The following is a 14,542-nucleotide window of genomic DNA, read 5'->3' as shown; positions in this document are numbered from 1 at the left end:
ATGTAAATGCAGTAAATTGGCAGGAACTCCTGCTGGTCAATCAAAGTCTCGTGATGTAAACCATGAAGTTTTAATGCTTTCTTTTTCCTGCAATTGGTGGACAGGCTCTTGAACCCTTAGCACAGCTGATGGAGACTGCCTAATTTTTAATTTTAACACATTTTTGGTAAGATTTTGAGCCCCTTTCATTGGTTTAAATTTATTATAAAATAATAATGTCCTCTTTATGGTATAGGAAATCATGATCATGATGTGTGTTTAGTGGTCATTGGCTGGTTTCTCAGTAAATATATGGTTGCAGTTGATTTCTAAACCAGTGTTTATGATGAGTAATGTGCCCGTTTTGATTTTGTGGGGTGTGTGTGTGTGTGACAGCCAAGATTGATGTAAATGTTGACCTCACTCACAAGCTATGTGCTTCTTTGATGCTTACTCCTTTCAAGTTCTTGCTCAATTCATGCTTTGTTTATCTTTTTCTTTCTTACCCAGTAATTGATTTCTCTCTCTCTCTCTCTCACTCTAATTCCTTCTAACAGGAGCACCGGCAGTCCTCTTTCTCTGGTAATTGGAAGGTAAGGTTCTGATTTTTGTTATTTTGGGTTTGGGTCAACATTCTCTAGATGGTGCTTTCTTGTTTTTTGGATTTATATGGGTTCATTAAATTTTAAAAGAGATGATAAATGAAGGGAAAAGATATATAAAAGTTGAAACTTTGTTTTTCCTCACTTGTTTGGCGTAAGGGAATAAAAAGCTTCACTCAACTTTGTTGAAATCAAAATTTGGCTTTGTTTTTAGCTGGTTTTCTTTTTATGTTTTTCTGGTAATCAAAAAAATGTGAAATTTGAAATTAGGAATTTAACTTCTTTTACTTAGCTCTCTAACCATATGGAGAACTATGGCATTGTCGAAATAAAGGGTTCAGTTTGTTTATTGCAGTCTTTACATCAAACATCCGAACTTATTTGGTGGAAGTGAGAAGCTTGATGTATCATTAGACAAGGGGCTCTATGATTCAAATGTCTTAATAGCTTATAGGAGGCCGAGACCAGAATTACTTGCTCAGCAGTCCCTTGTTATTCAGGTTTATTTCTGCTTCATTACTATTATTTGTTGGTGAGAAAGATGAAAAAACATATTGCAATTTTTTCAGTTATGCCTGTGTAGGTGGACATTTGGTGAACCCTTACCATGTACAATCATAGGTATGTTGGGTAAAGATATGCTTATGATATTCCATGCCCTAAGGTCTGTTTATCATTCTATTAAACAGGTTAGCTGCACATTTTGTATTGATGAATTCATTCTAATGAGATGGCTATCTGTCAACCATTGGCTGAGATGCAGTTGTTGAGAGGTATTTAGTTGAATATCAGGTTGAAAGCACCACTAGGCCAAGAGTCCTTGGGCAAGAATTAGTTAAATTATAAATGAGTAAGTAGTAACTACAGACAATATGGAATAAAATATACTGCGCTGAACTAATTTGTCACTGCTTGTTCCTGCGTTGAAAATGGCAAATTTTTATGTAGTCTTGACAATATGACTGATTGGTAAATGTATGAGAATAAGTTCCCTGCAGTTTTTGCTGGCCAATTACTTCTTTAATTTTTAAATAAAGATATCCTGTTTATGAAAAGAGTTGGGGTATGCATCTGTAAAAGACCAATTTTTTTTTCTCTGAATTTTAGTATTGTAATAAAAAAAAAAGGGTAGAACTTCAAGGACCATTCCAATTACTCCAAAATATAAATAAAATAGAACTTATGTGAACTGTATAAATGGATCTTGAACTGAATGATTATGTCAATTCTGAGACTTTTGAGTGTTTGGCGAAGGTCTAGAGTTGTAAATATTCTCATGTCTGAAAGGTCTACTTAAGGCTATTTGTACAAACCTCATAAAGCAGCCTCTTGAGGCATTTATTTATGTTGAAACATGGCTGCAGATTGCCCCATTTGATCCCACTAAAAAGAAGAAGAAGAAGAAGGTTGTAATCCAGGACTCTGCTGATGATTCTGTGGACAGTTTAGCTGAGAAGACTGAAAACTTGTCAGGTATCTGAATTGAATGAATTTTAATTATCTGATGTTGTTCTTCCTTTAATTTTATGTTATAATGCCATTGCATGCATTAGATAGCTAGAGGCTTGATATTTTCCTCATTTGTAGTTTCTGATGGGCTGGAAAGTACGTTCTCTGGTTTGAAAAAGAAGAAGAAGAAGCCAGTAAGTGGTCTTGGTACCTACAATGAACAAATGTGTGTGTGTATTTATATGTCGGCAGCAGTAATAAAATTTGATGGTTGGTGTGATTGTAGGTTGAAGCCAGTTCCTTAAATGATGAGAGTGGGGATGCTGCGGAAGATTTGGATGGTAATTTGATGCATGTATAGTCTTTGAATTATGTTTTGAAAATGTTTTCACACTAGAAATCGTATGTTTTCCTTTTAGATCACATTGGTGAGGATGAAGAAGGACAAGGAATATCACTACAACCACGTTATCCTTGGGAAGAAAGTGACCGTGATTATGATTATGAGGAGGTATATTATTTACTTATGTTTTGCCTGAGCTCCCTTTTAAAGTTCAAATTATCCTTAGTTATGTGTCATAGGTTTCATATACAATGCATTTTTCATTTATTTTATTTCTTACTTGTTTTTTCTATTTGTTAACTCTGTAGATGCCTTGATGACTTAGGATAATGTGTGCCCATCAGACTATCTTGAATCATTGGTAGTTATAGAATTTTGTACTTGGACTTATGCCAACATGCTTATGATACCTTTTGTTAGGTAGAGAGCAGGGTGGAAGGATCTTTGTATCTTCTTAGTCTTGTTTATGGCAGGCTTGATCTTTCTCCCAAACCTATTTCTTCCTTCCTTATCTACTTCCTTTTTTCACATATCTTCAACAACAAAAAAATTAGCGCCTCCCCTCTATTTCTCCTCCCTGGATCAAAGTGGTGAAAACAACCCAAACTCTTTTGAACTTTGCCTCTCTGCTTTCATTATCCTGGGTCTCAGCTACTGCCATTATCAAGTGCCCTCCTACTTTTTGCATAATTTTCTCTCTATTTCCTCCTTGAGTAAGTTGGTTTGTCAAGTCAAAGTTCTGACTGTGCTCCAAATGACCTCCACACCAATATTTGCTGAATAATTTCTTTTATTAACTATCTATCTCTCTTGCTTACTGCCTCTTCATTTAAGTGGAAATTTAGCATTGCTGAGTGACAGTGCTCAAAGGATCTGTGATTTTGGGCACAATTGGCGAAAATGATTTTAGGGGTTTTTTTTTTAAAGCTTTTTGGGCTTGGTGGCTTTAATGGGTGGCCAGTTATGGGTTTGTTTGTTAATTTGTGGGTTGGGTGATGAATTTGGGAATTGATTTTTCTGTTTGGGGTTGCTGGATTGTGTGACCGCTGGATGGTTGGAGCAACATTTAAAAATGAACTTATGTGAACTGTATCGGAGCCTGTCACATTATGTACTTTTCCGGTATTCCTCTCCTAGGTTTGACAACTCATACCCAAATTTTTATCCCTACTGCCTAATCCTAGTGCTACTTGGGATTATACTGGGGACATCTATAAAATTTAGTTACTTATTTGCCCTTGATGCAGAGTTGAATTTTCTAACTCAAAAATGTTATTTGAGCTCCAGTGGAAATCAATTTGTTCCTTCTGTTTATACAGTTTTTGTGTATCAGTTTTGACGTAGGACAACCACAATATAATAATAGGGCAGAAAAATGATAGAACAAACCCTAGGAGTCAGCACCTAAGGGACTGGAGTCGGCACCAGTGTAAAAAGAAAGCAAACGTTTTTTTTTTATATTTCTCCAAAGCTGTGTTACAATAATCAAAAAAGTGTTTAAATAGCTACAACATAAAACCCTAACAACACAAAACCCTAATTATTAAATGTTCGGGCTTGCTTAATCTCAAGCCCAATAACTAATAGGCTCCATCCATAAGGCCACAGGTTGGGCCGTCTTCTTTTTGTTCTTCCTCCCATATGTGTGTATAATTGGGGGCCTATATCTCGTGTCCGCACCAAGTTTCCTACTACCATTCTCTACATGGCCCCATTTAAGTTTATTGTAAAATATGGGGTTCTCAAGACTCTAGATGTACACCTCACACTTCATTGACCTAGCCCTTCTTTTAAATGATCCCCACTAACATGAGTACTCATTGGTTCAGTCAATAACCTTGTGGGGGTCAAATATGAGAGTACACAGTTCATGCTGTGTCTTGCCTTCTTTCATTAGAATTCACCACTCTTTATCTTGGTGAGAAGTTTTACAGTGTTCATGTTTCTTAAAATTTGTTCACTGCTGTTTCAGAAAGTGGATTATCCTTTGGAGTTGGATATTTATGATCTGTGTTCTTTAACCGTCTTTGAACCCATACTGTCTTGGCGGTAAACAATTTTGTTGAAATATCAAACATGGATGCATTTGTCAAGCCATCACATAAGTTAATCATACTTAGTTACTTCTAAATAAAAAAAGTTAATCATACTTAGTTCCCAATTCAATTATTTTTGTGTATAATATCAGACAAGCATTTCTGCCACTTTTCCCATCTTCCTTTTCTTTCACTGAGTTATAACTATACTGTTTGTGACACTTATCACTAGTTTTTAAATCATTTATGCATGATTCTCAGTTGGAATACTAGATATTGATATCTCTTTCATTTATGCTGATATTGCAGTATGATGTCATACTCTGCAAGTCCTGATAATCAGCTTGAGAATTGCTTATGGACATATAAGTACAAACCAAAGAAGGCTACTGAGGTCAGATACGTTGTATCAGTCTCTCCTTTGCATTGATGTTGTGTGTTTCAATTATTTATTTACCTAAGTAGATTGACACCTTTTCCACTTTGTCCTGTTCCTCATTGGAGATGATGTACATTTACTTTTCAGACTTCTGTTATTCTGGTGTCCTACAGGTATGTGGTAATGATGAATCTGTCAAGTTTTTGAGTGATTGGCTACATATGTGGCATGAAAGAGGTTTCCAAATCAGCAAAGTTCGAACTGATGGTGATCAATGTGACATGCAAGATGATGATTATAGGTGTTCTGATTCAGAAGACATAGATGAAGAACCTGGTCTAAAGAACGTTCTCTTAGTTACAGGACTAGTTGGGGTATATCCAAATATATATTTTTTTAGCTGCACCTTCTGTTTGTTTTAATTAGAGGAGTTTGTCTTTGGTGGAAGCCAATATGTGTGTTGGTCTGTTTTCTTCTTTTTAGGAATCATTGGAAGGAAATCTATTCTAGAATTTCTAACCGATTTTCCTTGGAGGTGCATGTAGATGAGTAGAAAATCAAACTTTGGTAATTAAGTTAGTGTGCACTATCCTGCCTATAGGGAAAGGATCTCCTCCAATGCAATCCTCCAATTCCCTCCCAATTTTAGCCTGGTTTGAGACACACGGCATTTATTTGATTTTTAAATGCTACATGTCTTACACCTAAATAAAAATAGGAGGAAATTGAAGGATTCAATGGGAGGGGATCTTATTCCACAGATAAGAGGTTTTGTACAATGCTTGTGCCAATATACTTTACTGTTAGATTTGACTCTTTGTTGGCCTTTTCTCATCAGTCTTTGTCTGCTTTATGTTGGGGTAATATGTTTGAGTTCCTTCATTGTTAAGTGAAATCATCTGTTAATGAAACTTGAAACTCATTCGTTTATTTTCCATATGGCATAAATGTTCTCAAACTCAATGTTTTCATAGCAAATGCTTTTTGTTTATACTGGTGGTTAAAAGGTTTGTTTCTTGTGTTGCAGTGTGGGAAATTTGCAGCTATCTATGCTTGTGCGCAAGAGCAAGGGTTTGAGATTTTGGAGGTATCACCTGAAATTGCACAATTTTTTTTTGAACTGTATTGACTATTCCAGATTCGATGGTTTCACTGATTGATTTTATGTATCCTAATATGCATATAATCATGAATAGGAAGCTCAAGATGATGGGATGCATGGTTAAAAATTAATATAGCCATTGATATGACATAAGCTAACATGCACATAAGCTGGGATGCATTTCCCTTTTTTTTTTTAATCCTTCTAATGCACTCAAGTTCCCCTGTTTTCATTTAATACTATGCATGTTGTAGTGTGAGGGCAAGTGCCTTCCATTCAAGCGATAGGAGAATGGGAATCGGCCTCTCCCAAAAAACCAAAAGTGGGGGGGGGGGGGGGGGGAAGAGGCTGCCTACCACCTTTCCCATATCCACAAAAGTGGGATTTTGTGCACTGGGTATGGCCTAATGCATGTTGTGGCACACTGCAATATTTTGGATTCTGCACATTTTGTGTTGGTCAGTCTTGGGGTGGATTTTGACACCAACCTGAAGTTGGGTTGAATATATCCTAACCAATGCCAGACCAAAGCAATTATTAAGTTGATAGGCTGGTTTCACATGAGTTGGTTAGAAACAGTTGGGTTGGTTGGATTCAGAGATTGGCTGCAAGTTATTACTTATTACTTGAATCAATTAATTATAGGATTGGTTGAAACTGCTTTTTAACGGTTAAACCCAACAAATCCTTTTTGGTTTGGGATTTTCAGACATCATCTTTAGATTCTTGAAAAAATATCTATATGGTGTTGGTAGGTTGCAGAAACTGTGGGCAAAGATGCTTGCCATTGAATCCAATTTGCAATAAATTTAAGCTCTAGTTTCCCCTCTAAATAACTGACTACCCCCCTGATTGTTGTGTATGAATGCAAAGCACAAAAAATTTCAGTTAGTCATTTTGGAGTTATTGTGTTTATCAGTAGAAGTGTTTCTATTCACTACATCAGTGCTATGAGAAATGGTTTGTTTTGCCTTATTCCCAAGGATAGCAAAAGTAGCAGTTTTGCTTTCACTTCTGATCTACTTATTGATTCTTCTTATTACCTGAACTTCAGCAACAAGTATGCTACATACAGAAAGCAGAATTGTCTTCTTTGTTGCTGTTTGATATAGCTAGGGGTATATCCCACTACTGCTATCAACAATTTGAACCATTTTAACATACTGTTAAAAGTCAATTCAATAACTTGTTGTATAGTTTAACTTTATGGAAACAGCCTTTCAAGTGAAAGTTAAATGTGTCTTATCTGTTGCTTTGTTAGCTAAGTGCATCAGACTGTCGCAGTGGAGCTCTAGTGAAGCAGAGGTTTGGGGAGGCTCTAGAATCACGTTGGCTCAAAAGGTTTGTCAATTTATCTTTAGCACTAGTGGCTGTGTTTTTAGTTTCTCAACTTTATTGTGCTGGGTAATTGTATCTGACTAAACTTTCCAACTATGCAGTCTTTTTTTTTTTTTTTTCCTATGACACTTTCTTCTATGTTTCATTGTTTCATGTGTTTGTTGTGTATTGCATTTAACATGAGATAAATAATTCATTAATGATGACGATGTAGAGGGTGCAGTAGAAAATAAAAAGTGGGGAGAAAAAGGGAAACGGGGCCTCAAAATAATATAAATGTATGATAAAGCAGGACTAGCACTTGTGAGAATCTGGCTTCAAAAAATTCTTTCCAGCCACTTTTTAGATGCACTTTAGAATGGGATAAATTTGCCAGATCATCAATATATGATTTATTTATGGCTTCCACTTGGTGGGGTTGTAAATATTTACGGGGTAAATTGCATTTTTAGTCCCTTAAATATAGGTTCGATTTTGGTCTTTCAAATTTTAAAATGTAATAATTTAGTCCCTTTGTCTAATTTCTGTCCATTTATTACTTGCATTTTTGGTCCCTTCTCGCTTTATGCTGTTTGATGGAATGGTTTTGCATTGAAATTTTACAGGCCTACCAGTGGAGAAGTTGCAACAGACATCCAAGTAGATGGAGCAGCCTAAGCTCACAGAATGGCCTTCTAAGAAGGACATAGGCCATATGTTTGAGTTTATAGCATGTTATGTTGCATGTGAAAGAGCTAATGTCTCAAAAAGTGTCCTGAGTCAGATTTTAGAATACTTGACATCACAAAATAATTTTCCAACTAGTGTTTCCTCTCATCACATAACTTCAACAAGAAGGGAGAAGCAGGTGCTTGCCCTTCTAGATTTTATATGGTTTGTGGTTTGAAATTTTGTTCAATTGCTGATCTCACTTTTTTTTTAGTTTGCTTAAAACAAGTGAGGGAAAGGGGGATTCAAATCTAGGTTCTCCTCGTAAAAGAGACCGAGCATATTCATTGAGCCACAAAGCTCTTGGTTGATAATCTCACATTTGGTTAAATTTCCATGATGACATCAATGAGTTATCTGCGGGGTGTTTGGGTTATAGAGACTAGTTACAAAGATTTTATTTTTTACTTTTATAATTTGTAAACTCCTTATATAGTATAAATTGCCTTAACTGGCCTGCAATGGTTTTTCTTTTGGAGATGTTTTTTCCACTTTATCATTTGGTGCATTGCCAATTTGTGGTTAATAATCACAATCTTGCGGAAGACAAAATTGAGATAAATTGATAATTAATCAATAATTTCGGTGGATTTTCAACTAAGGTTAAAATTTGTATCTTATTTAAAATTTACAAGAAAAAGAAAAAGAAAAAAAAGAAACAAAAGCAGAGAGTTAAGGCGTGACGTGTAGGAAATTATTTGATTTGAGAAAAAAAGCTCGGTGGTTTAGTTGTTTCAAATGTTAGATCTGTTCAGTGGGGCTCATGGAACCTTTGGAAGTGGAATGCCAAAGGATGATCAGAGTCTTTGATGACAATGGAGATGGACGAATTGATTTCAAAGAATTTGCCAAAGAATTTAAATAATGACATTCAGTATTACGTTAGAAAAGCGAGTTTTACTCACGGAATATTGAGTTTAGACCATAATTTTCACCAAGCACTTATAATTCTTGCAAACACTAATACAAGTACATCTTTTCATAACATACCAACAACGAACAACAGGGAAAAAATGAGCAAGTGATTTCCTATAAACTTAGCCAAAAGTAATGAACAATTCATCTTTAGATTTGCAAAAGGTGCACGTACAATAGGATCATTTGCCCTCACGATCAACAACATTTTGTATTGCACAAAACGTGTAGACATCAACAACAACGTTGAATGTTCGTAGGTAGAAATTTTTGGAAGTCATCATTGCTTGAATCTGAGAAGTCTGAAATGTCACTTTCATCATCTAACGCAGTAATTTCATTAATAGACTTTATGGCTCGCTCTTGCGCCTTCCACTTTAGATGCTTCCTAGCTTTTTGGACTGCATGAAAACGGTCTAACCGCCTTTGCATTTGATTGTTCTCTTGTTCAAGGCGAGCAAGTATGTTGGCAGGCTCATCTCTAGGTAACTCGGCTGAGCGTGCCTTAGGAACTCGTAACCCGTGCCATCGACAATACACCTCCAACTCACACCTCTTCTCGTATAGGGTTGACCATGGTGGTTCTGCTACGGTGAACTCCATTGCGGTGGTATCTGTACTTAGTTTTGTAGGTTTGCCGACCATGATGTGGCCAACGCTTCCAAGACTCTCGTACGTGTATATTGGCATATTTACGAAATCTCTCTTCTTTCCAACCCATTTCCCTCCATAGTGGTCTGTGTATGTTTGTAGTTGTTGATCTGCTGGAACTTGTGATAATTCATTTGTTGAAGTAGATTGAAACTTGTTTCTACGTGTACGAGATGATGTTGAGGCGTTGCGACTCATAGCTTACTCAACCTACAAAGTTAGTGGTGTAGGAATAAGAAAAGAATTGTGGTACATTTATAACCTCATTCCACTGTGTATTTAATAATAAAATTTAATATATTCAGGCTTGTCATGTCAATACAGGCTGGAAAACCACTACACGAATTTTTTGTTCAAATGTTCCCAATGTCACAGTGAGATTCTCTTATTACGGCGTAGTTGCAGTGTACGCCATGACTATTCAAATTGAACAGTATTCATGTGAAGAGTATTTAGCATGCTTGTGTTTCATCTGACATGAACTTGACAAGACAATACCGAGTTGTGTTAAATGCATCATAAACTTTTCAGGGGTCTTCTGCATCCTTGAAAACAGTGCATTGCAAAAGGATGCAGATCTGTGTATTGACGTGAGTGTGAATGATATGACTAGATAGGGTTCAACAGTGCCGAGCTATTGAGCAGCACATGTAGCACTATGAATATCAGTGTAGCAATGGTGGACAGCTGACCCCCAAACTCGAGAATTTGTTTTAATAAATTTAGATTTTGAATAAGGGCTCTCAACCTAAACTTGTTGTCTCCAATTATATATGTAAGTACACAAAGATGGATCTTCCCGGCCAAAATGGAACAAAGTGGACTGAATGGACCAAATCAAACCGAATGAGACCAAATTAGACCAAATCAGACCAAATCAGACCAAGTTAGACCAAATAAGACCAAATTAGACCAAAATAGACCAAATCAGACCAAATTAGACCAAATCAGACCAAATCAGACCGAATGAGACCAAATTAGACCAAATCAGACCAAGTTAGACCAAATTAGACCAAATTAGACCAAAATAGACCAAATCAGACCAAATTAGACCAAATCAGACCAAATGGACCGATTTTAAAGAATCGAGATACCAAAGGAACTCGAGTCTCTAAAACTCGAGTTCCACTGGGCAAATTTTTTTCCCCAACAGCATGCTCTGTTTCAGGCAGAGAGGCAGAGAGGCATGCCCTGTTTCAAAAAAATTTGCCCAGTGGAACTCGAGTCTCTAAAACTCGATTTTCACTGGGCAAATTTTTTTCCCCAACAGCATGCTCTATTTCAGGCAGAGAGGCAGAGAGGCATGCCCTGTTTCAAAAAAATTTGCCCAGTGGAACTCGAGTCTCTAAAACTCGATTTTCACTGGGCAAATTTTTTTTTCCCAGCAGAAAATGCTCTGTTTCAGGCATTGTTTTACAATGTAAATGCACTCAAATCACAACAAAAGTCATTCTCAATGTATCACCATTCTAAACATGTCCAACCACGCTTAATTTGCAATTCTAACCATACTACTCAAATCACAATCTTCATAGAGGTACATTGGATAGAGAATTACAAGTACATTCAACAACAATGAAAAAGTTCACATAGAGCCAATACAATGTAGTCACTTTTCCTAAGATCAGCGGTCCGCATGACAAAAACGTCGTCCATGGAAGGATGCCTGAAAAACGTAGAGTATTTACGTTAGGAGACAAGATAGTAAACATTAGGTAAACATCGAATGAACAACAATTATTTAACCGATGCATAACTTTTTGCCAACCTACCTAGTGTGGAACATGGCCGCTTGTGGAAGCACCACGGGACTGCGGACATTTTCTGCGGTTATGCCCGGAAGCATGACACAGTCCACATGTCTGCTTGGGTTGACTCTCTATCAAATCTGCGTCCTCCCTCCGCCATCCCGGTTCTTGATCCTTATTCCTCACTCCATCCATCTCATTCCTTATTCGTGACTTCACCGGTCGACCTTTGGCCCGCAACAATGCCGGATTAGGCAACCACTTTGGCCCCATGGGATCCCTCCATAATGACTGTGACTTAGGAACCACAAATGCATGCTCATAAGTGTTAAGGGCATGGTTCAAACCATAACATGGGTGAATATACGTGGTCGAATCAATATGTAAATAGTCACATACTCTAATTGCATGTGAACACGGGATCCCTATATTTTGCCATTTCCCACAACTGCATGTTTTTTCCCGTAACCGAACTTCGTAACTGTGGTTTCCCCCTCCTGCGCTACACACTTGAGTTGGGTAACTACTTGAAATATCAGCTCTTCATTGCTAAATGGCTTGAGATAGTGTTTCTCAGATTTACGCTTATTTCCATCCCACGTGGATAAGGCATATTCACTCCATTTCTTACCATCTGACAACTCATAATGGTATTCTTTGTGCCGGTCGTGGAAATATTGAACAAGTTTGCTCCAAGTGAACTCAACCAACGCGGCAATAGGAAGGCCCCGTGCACCTTTCAGCACACCATTGAAACACTCTGATATATTGGTTGTCATTGCTCCAAAACGTCTCCCACCATCGTATGACTGGGTCCACATGTCCACATCCTCGCTCATTAGGTATGTGTATGGAAGATAATCTTGATTCTTTTCCTTACCATCCCTCCCCGTCACCTTCTTCTTCTTCCTAATGGCCTCAATTTCCACCTGCTTAATGGAGTCCATTATGGTAGCAAATTTAACTACCTGACTAGCATATCCCGCTTTCAACGCCGCTGACTTTAGAGTCAAGTTCTGAAAATGGGTGTTGAAGTTGCTAGCAACATGTCGAAGACAATATCTATGAAATACCCCTGCTTTTCCATCATCCCTTCTAGGCCAGTTTGCAATGGCGTTTTTGATACCGAGATGTCGGTCAGAAATTATGCAAATGCCGTCGTCGGGTATCAGGTGGCCAATCGTTTCTCCGAGGCATCGTAAAAACCACCTCCAACCGGACCCCGACTCACAATCCACAACAGCAAAGGCGAGAGGGAATACCTTGTTGTTAGCATCGGTTGCCATTGCGACCAACAACTTTCCCCGATATTTACCATACAGATGGGTCCCATCAATACGATAACCGGCTTGCGGTATTTGAATCACGATATGCATGGACCGAAAGACCAAAACACATAATGCAACAATACGGTGTGATCTTCATCGGTGGGTGTGACACGATAGCAAAACTGGGTAGTCGGGTCCTGATCAATATACGCCATTAGCAACTTTTGCAGCCTTTGGTAAGATTCTTCCCAATCTCCAAACATAAGCGCAATCGCCTTTTGTTTCGCATCCCATACCTTGTAGTAAGAAGGCTTATGGCCATTATATTTCGCCTCTATCAGAGATCTGAGATGCTTAATTTGAGTGGTGTGATCCTCAAGTAACTTGTTATGGATTTCTGCTGCAATAAAATTACAACTCATCATTCTACCATCATTTCGCACCCCAGTCGGTATACACGTGTGAGGACCCACATACACGGTGACCATCCATAGATTTTGGAGCTCGGGCTTCATAACTGCGTAGACATACCACTTGCATGACTCATGCACGCATTTCGCACAAAAATTTTTCCTCGTCGACCTAGTGATCTTAAACTGTTTGTTTTCCTTGAGGGCACAAATTGTTAATACGCGCTTCACCTCCACTTTACTAGCAAAAGTCAACCCTTTGCACAAATTCATCCCCTCTCTCCAAGTAGACACAAATGACATCTCAATATGCGAAGGATCAACCATATTTTCCCAAGTATTTGCAGAGAATGACAACGCAGGAGGTGCGTAGGGAGGGATTGTGTTTGTAATGTTTTGGACACTAATAACATTGTCTGCATCAGGTTCACCACCGTCCAATGTCTCATCGTCATCAATGTCCCTCTCAAAGTCCCCAAAGTCCCGAAAGTCCCCTCTCTCAATCATGTCTTCATAGTCATCTTTATCGGCAAAATCTTCACCGTTAATGGCAAGATTCTCATCAACATAGTCGTCATCATCATCGTCATCATCATCATTGTCATCATCATTGTTAACGACAGTAGTCTCATCAACATAGTCGTCGTCGTCATCATTGTCGTCATCATCATTGTTAACGGCAGTAGTCTCATCAACATAGTTGTCGTCATCATCATCATCATCATCTCCATCGGCATGAACAACATCATCCTCTACATGTGTAGAATACTCATATTGAGCATCCGGAAGCGCAACTTGTAAGCTTGTGGCACGCGGCTCCAACTGTATGTACAACTCAATGTTACTTACTTCAGCTATACTCTCCAACTTGTCAAACATGATCTTCACATGTTTGTCTTTTTCTATCAGCATATACTTGTAATTAATCCGGTGCTTCATGATTTCATTTGGCATACGATAAGTAATTTGCATGTTGTACGCATCAAGATTCTTACACAACTCTTCCATGACAAATATCTTCAATTCATCAAGGGTTTTCAACCTGCGATCAACTTCGGCATAATAGGTTTTCATACCCGGCCCCTCAAATGGCAATCCCTTGTTCGCATTGGGATTCTTAAGCGGACCACCATGGTATATGATTATAACAATATCAGGCATTGTGAACCTGTTCAAGTCAAGTCCTATGTTAGTTAAATCACATAGTCGTAAAGTGAGGGAAAAAAGTAATGCAATCTTACCAATGAACATATTCAAGCCAGGTTATAGAGTGCCCATTAATATCTAAACGCCAAGACGTAAACCTTCTAATCCTAGTGGATGGAGAGATGGAATTATCTATTACTCCATTGTGTGGTGACCTATAATGCCTAAAAGGGTTCTGAAAGAACTAGGTGGGTAGAGGAGCATGATTACATACCCATTCACTACATTCATTCACTACCTATTTCATACCCAAACCAATGGTAAATAAAGTCAAAAAAACTTGAAAGATCATGATAAAAATAAAAGCCTAGAAATGATGAATAAAATTTTGATAATTACATACTCATTCCCATTCATTACATTCATTCACTACCCATTTCATACCCAAACCAATGATAAATAAAGTCA

At 37.8% G+C, this 14,542-nt stretch overlaps 1 protein-coding gene and 1 long non-coding RNA gene across 2 annotated transcripts; one reads left to right on the top strand and one right to left on the bottom strand.

Moving 5' to 3' along the window:
- The first annotated feature begins 1,945 nt into the window (after nt 1-1,945).
- Nucleotides 1,946-8,250, top strand: LOC142611012 (uncharacterized). Its single transcript, XM_075783005.1, has 9 exons — nt 1,946-2,054; nt 2,169-2,224; nt 2,317-2,371; nt 2,450-2,541; nt 4,719-4,803; nt 4,962-5,162; nt 5,816-5,875; nt 7,152-7,231; nt 7,834-8,250. The coding sequence occupies exons 3-9, from the start codon at nt 2,336-2,338 to the stop codon at nt 7,883-7,885; spliced, it is 606 nt and encodes a 201-aa protein (XP_075639120.1). The 5' UTR covers nt 1,946-2,054; nt 2,169-2,224; nt 2,317-2,335; the 3' UTR covers nt 7,886-8,250.
- A 2,719-nt stretch (nt 8,251-10,969) lies between these two features.
- Nucleotides 10,970-11,736, bottom strand: LOC142609586 (uncharacterized). The gene is made up of 2 exons (XR_012839634.1): nt 11,275-11,736; nt 10,970-11,168 (listed from the first exon to the last, which is right to left on the bottom strand). It is a non-coding gene; the product is annotated as an uncharacterized LOC142609586 (long non-coding RNA).
- Between the last annotated feature and the right edge of the window lie 2,806 nt (nt 11,737-14,542).

This window comes from Castanea sativa, chromosome 9 (assembly GCF_040712315.1).
Source record: "Castanea sativa cultivar Marrone di Chiusa Pesio chromosome 9, ASM4071231v1".
In the NCBI taxonomy this organism is placed as follows: domain Eukaryota; kingdom Viridiplantae; phylum Streptophyta; class Magnoliopsida; order Fagales; family Fagaceae; genus Castanea; species Castanea sativa.
The sequence above is the reverse complement of the archived record's forward strand: the minus strand, read 5'-3'. Positions and strand labels throughout refer to the sequence as shown.

What these genes read in the sequence shown, in the direction of transcription:
- LOC142611012 (XM_075783005.1), top strand. Translation starts at nt 2,336, where the DNA reads ATGATGAGAGTGGGGATGCTGCGGAAGATTTGGATG. An exon ending in AACCAAAGAAGGCTACTGAG is followed by an intron (nt 4,804 to 4,961) that starts GTCAGATACGTT and finishes GGTGTCCTACAG; the next exon opens with GTATGTGGTAATGATGAATC. An exon ending in GAATCACGTTGGCTCAAAAG is followed by an intron (nt 7,232 to 7,833) that starts GTTTGTCAATTT and finishes GAAATTTTACAG; the next exon opens with GCCTACCAGTGGAGAAGTTG.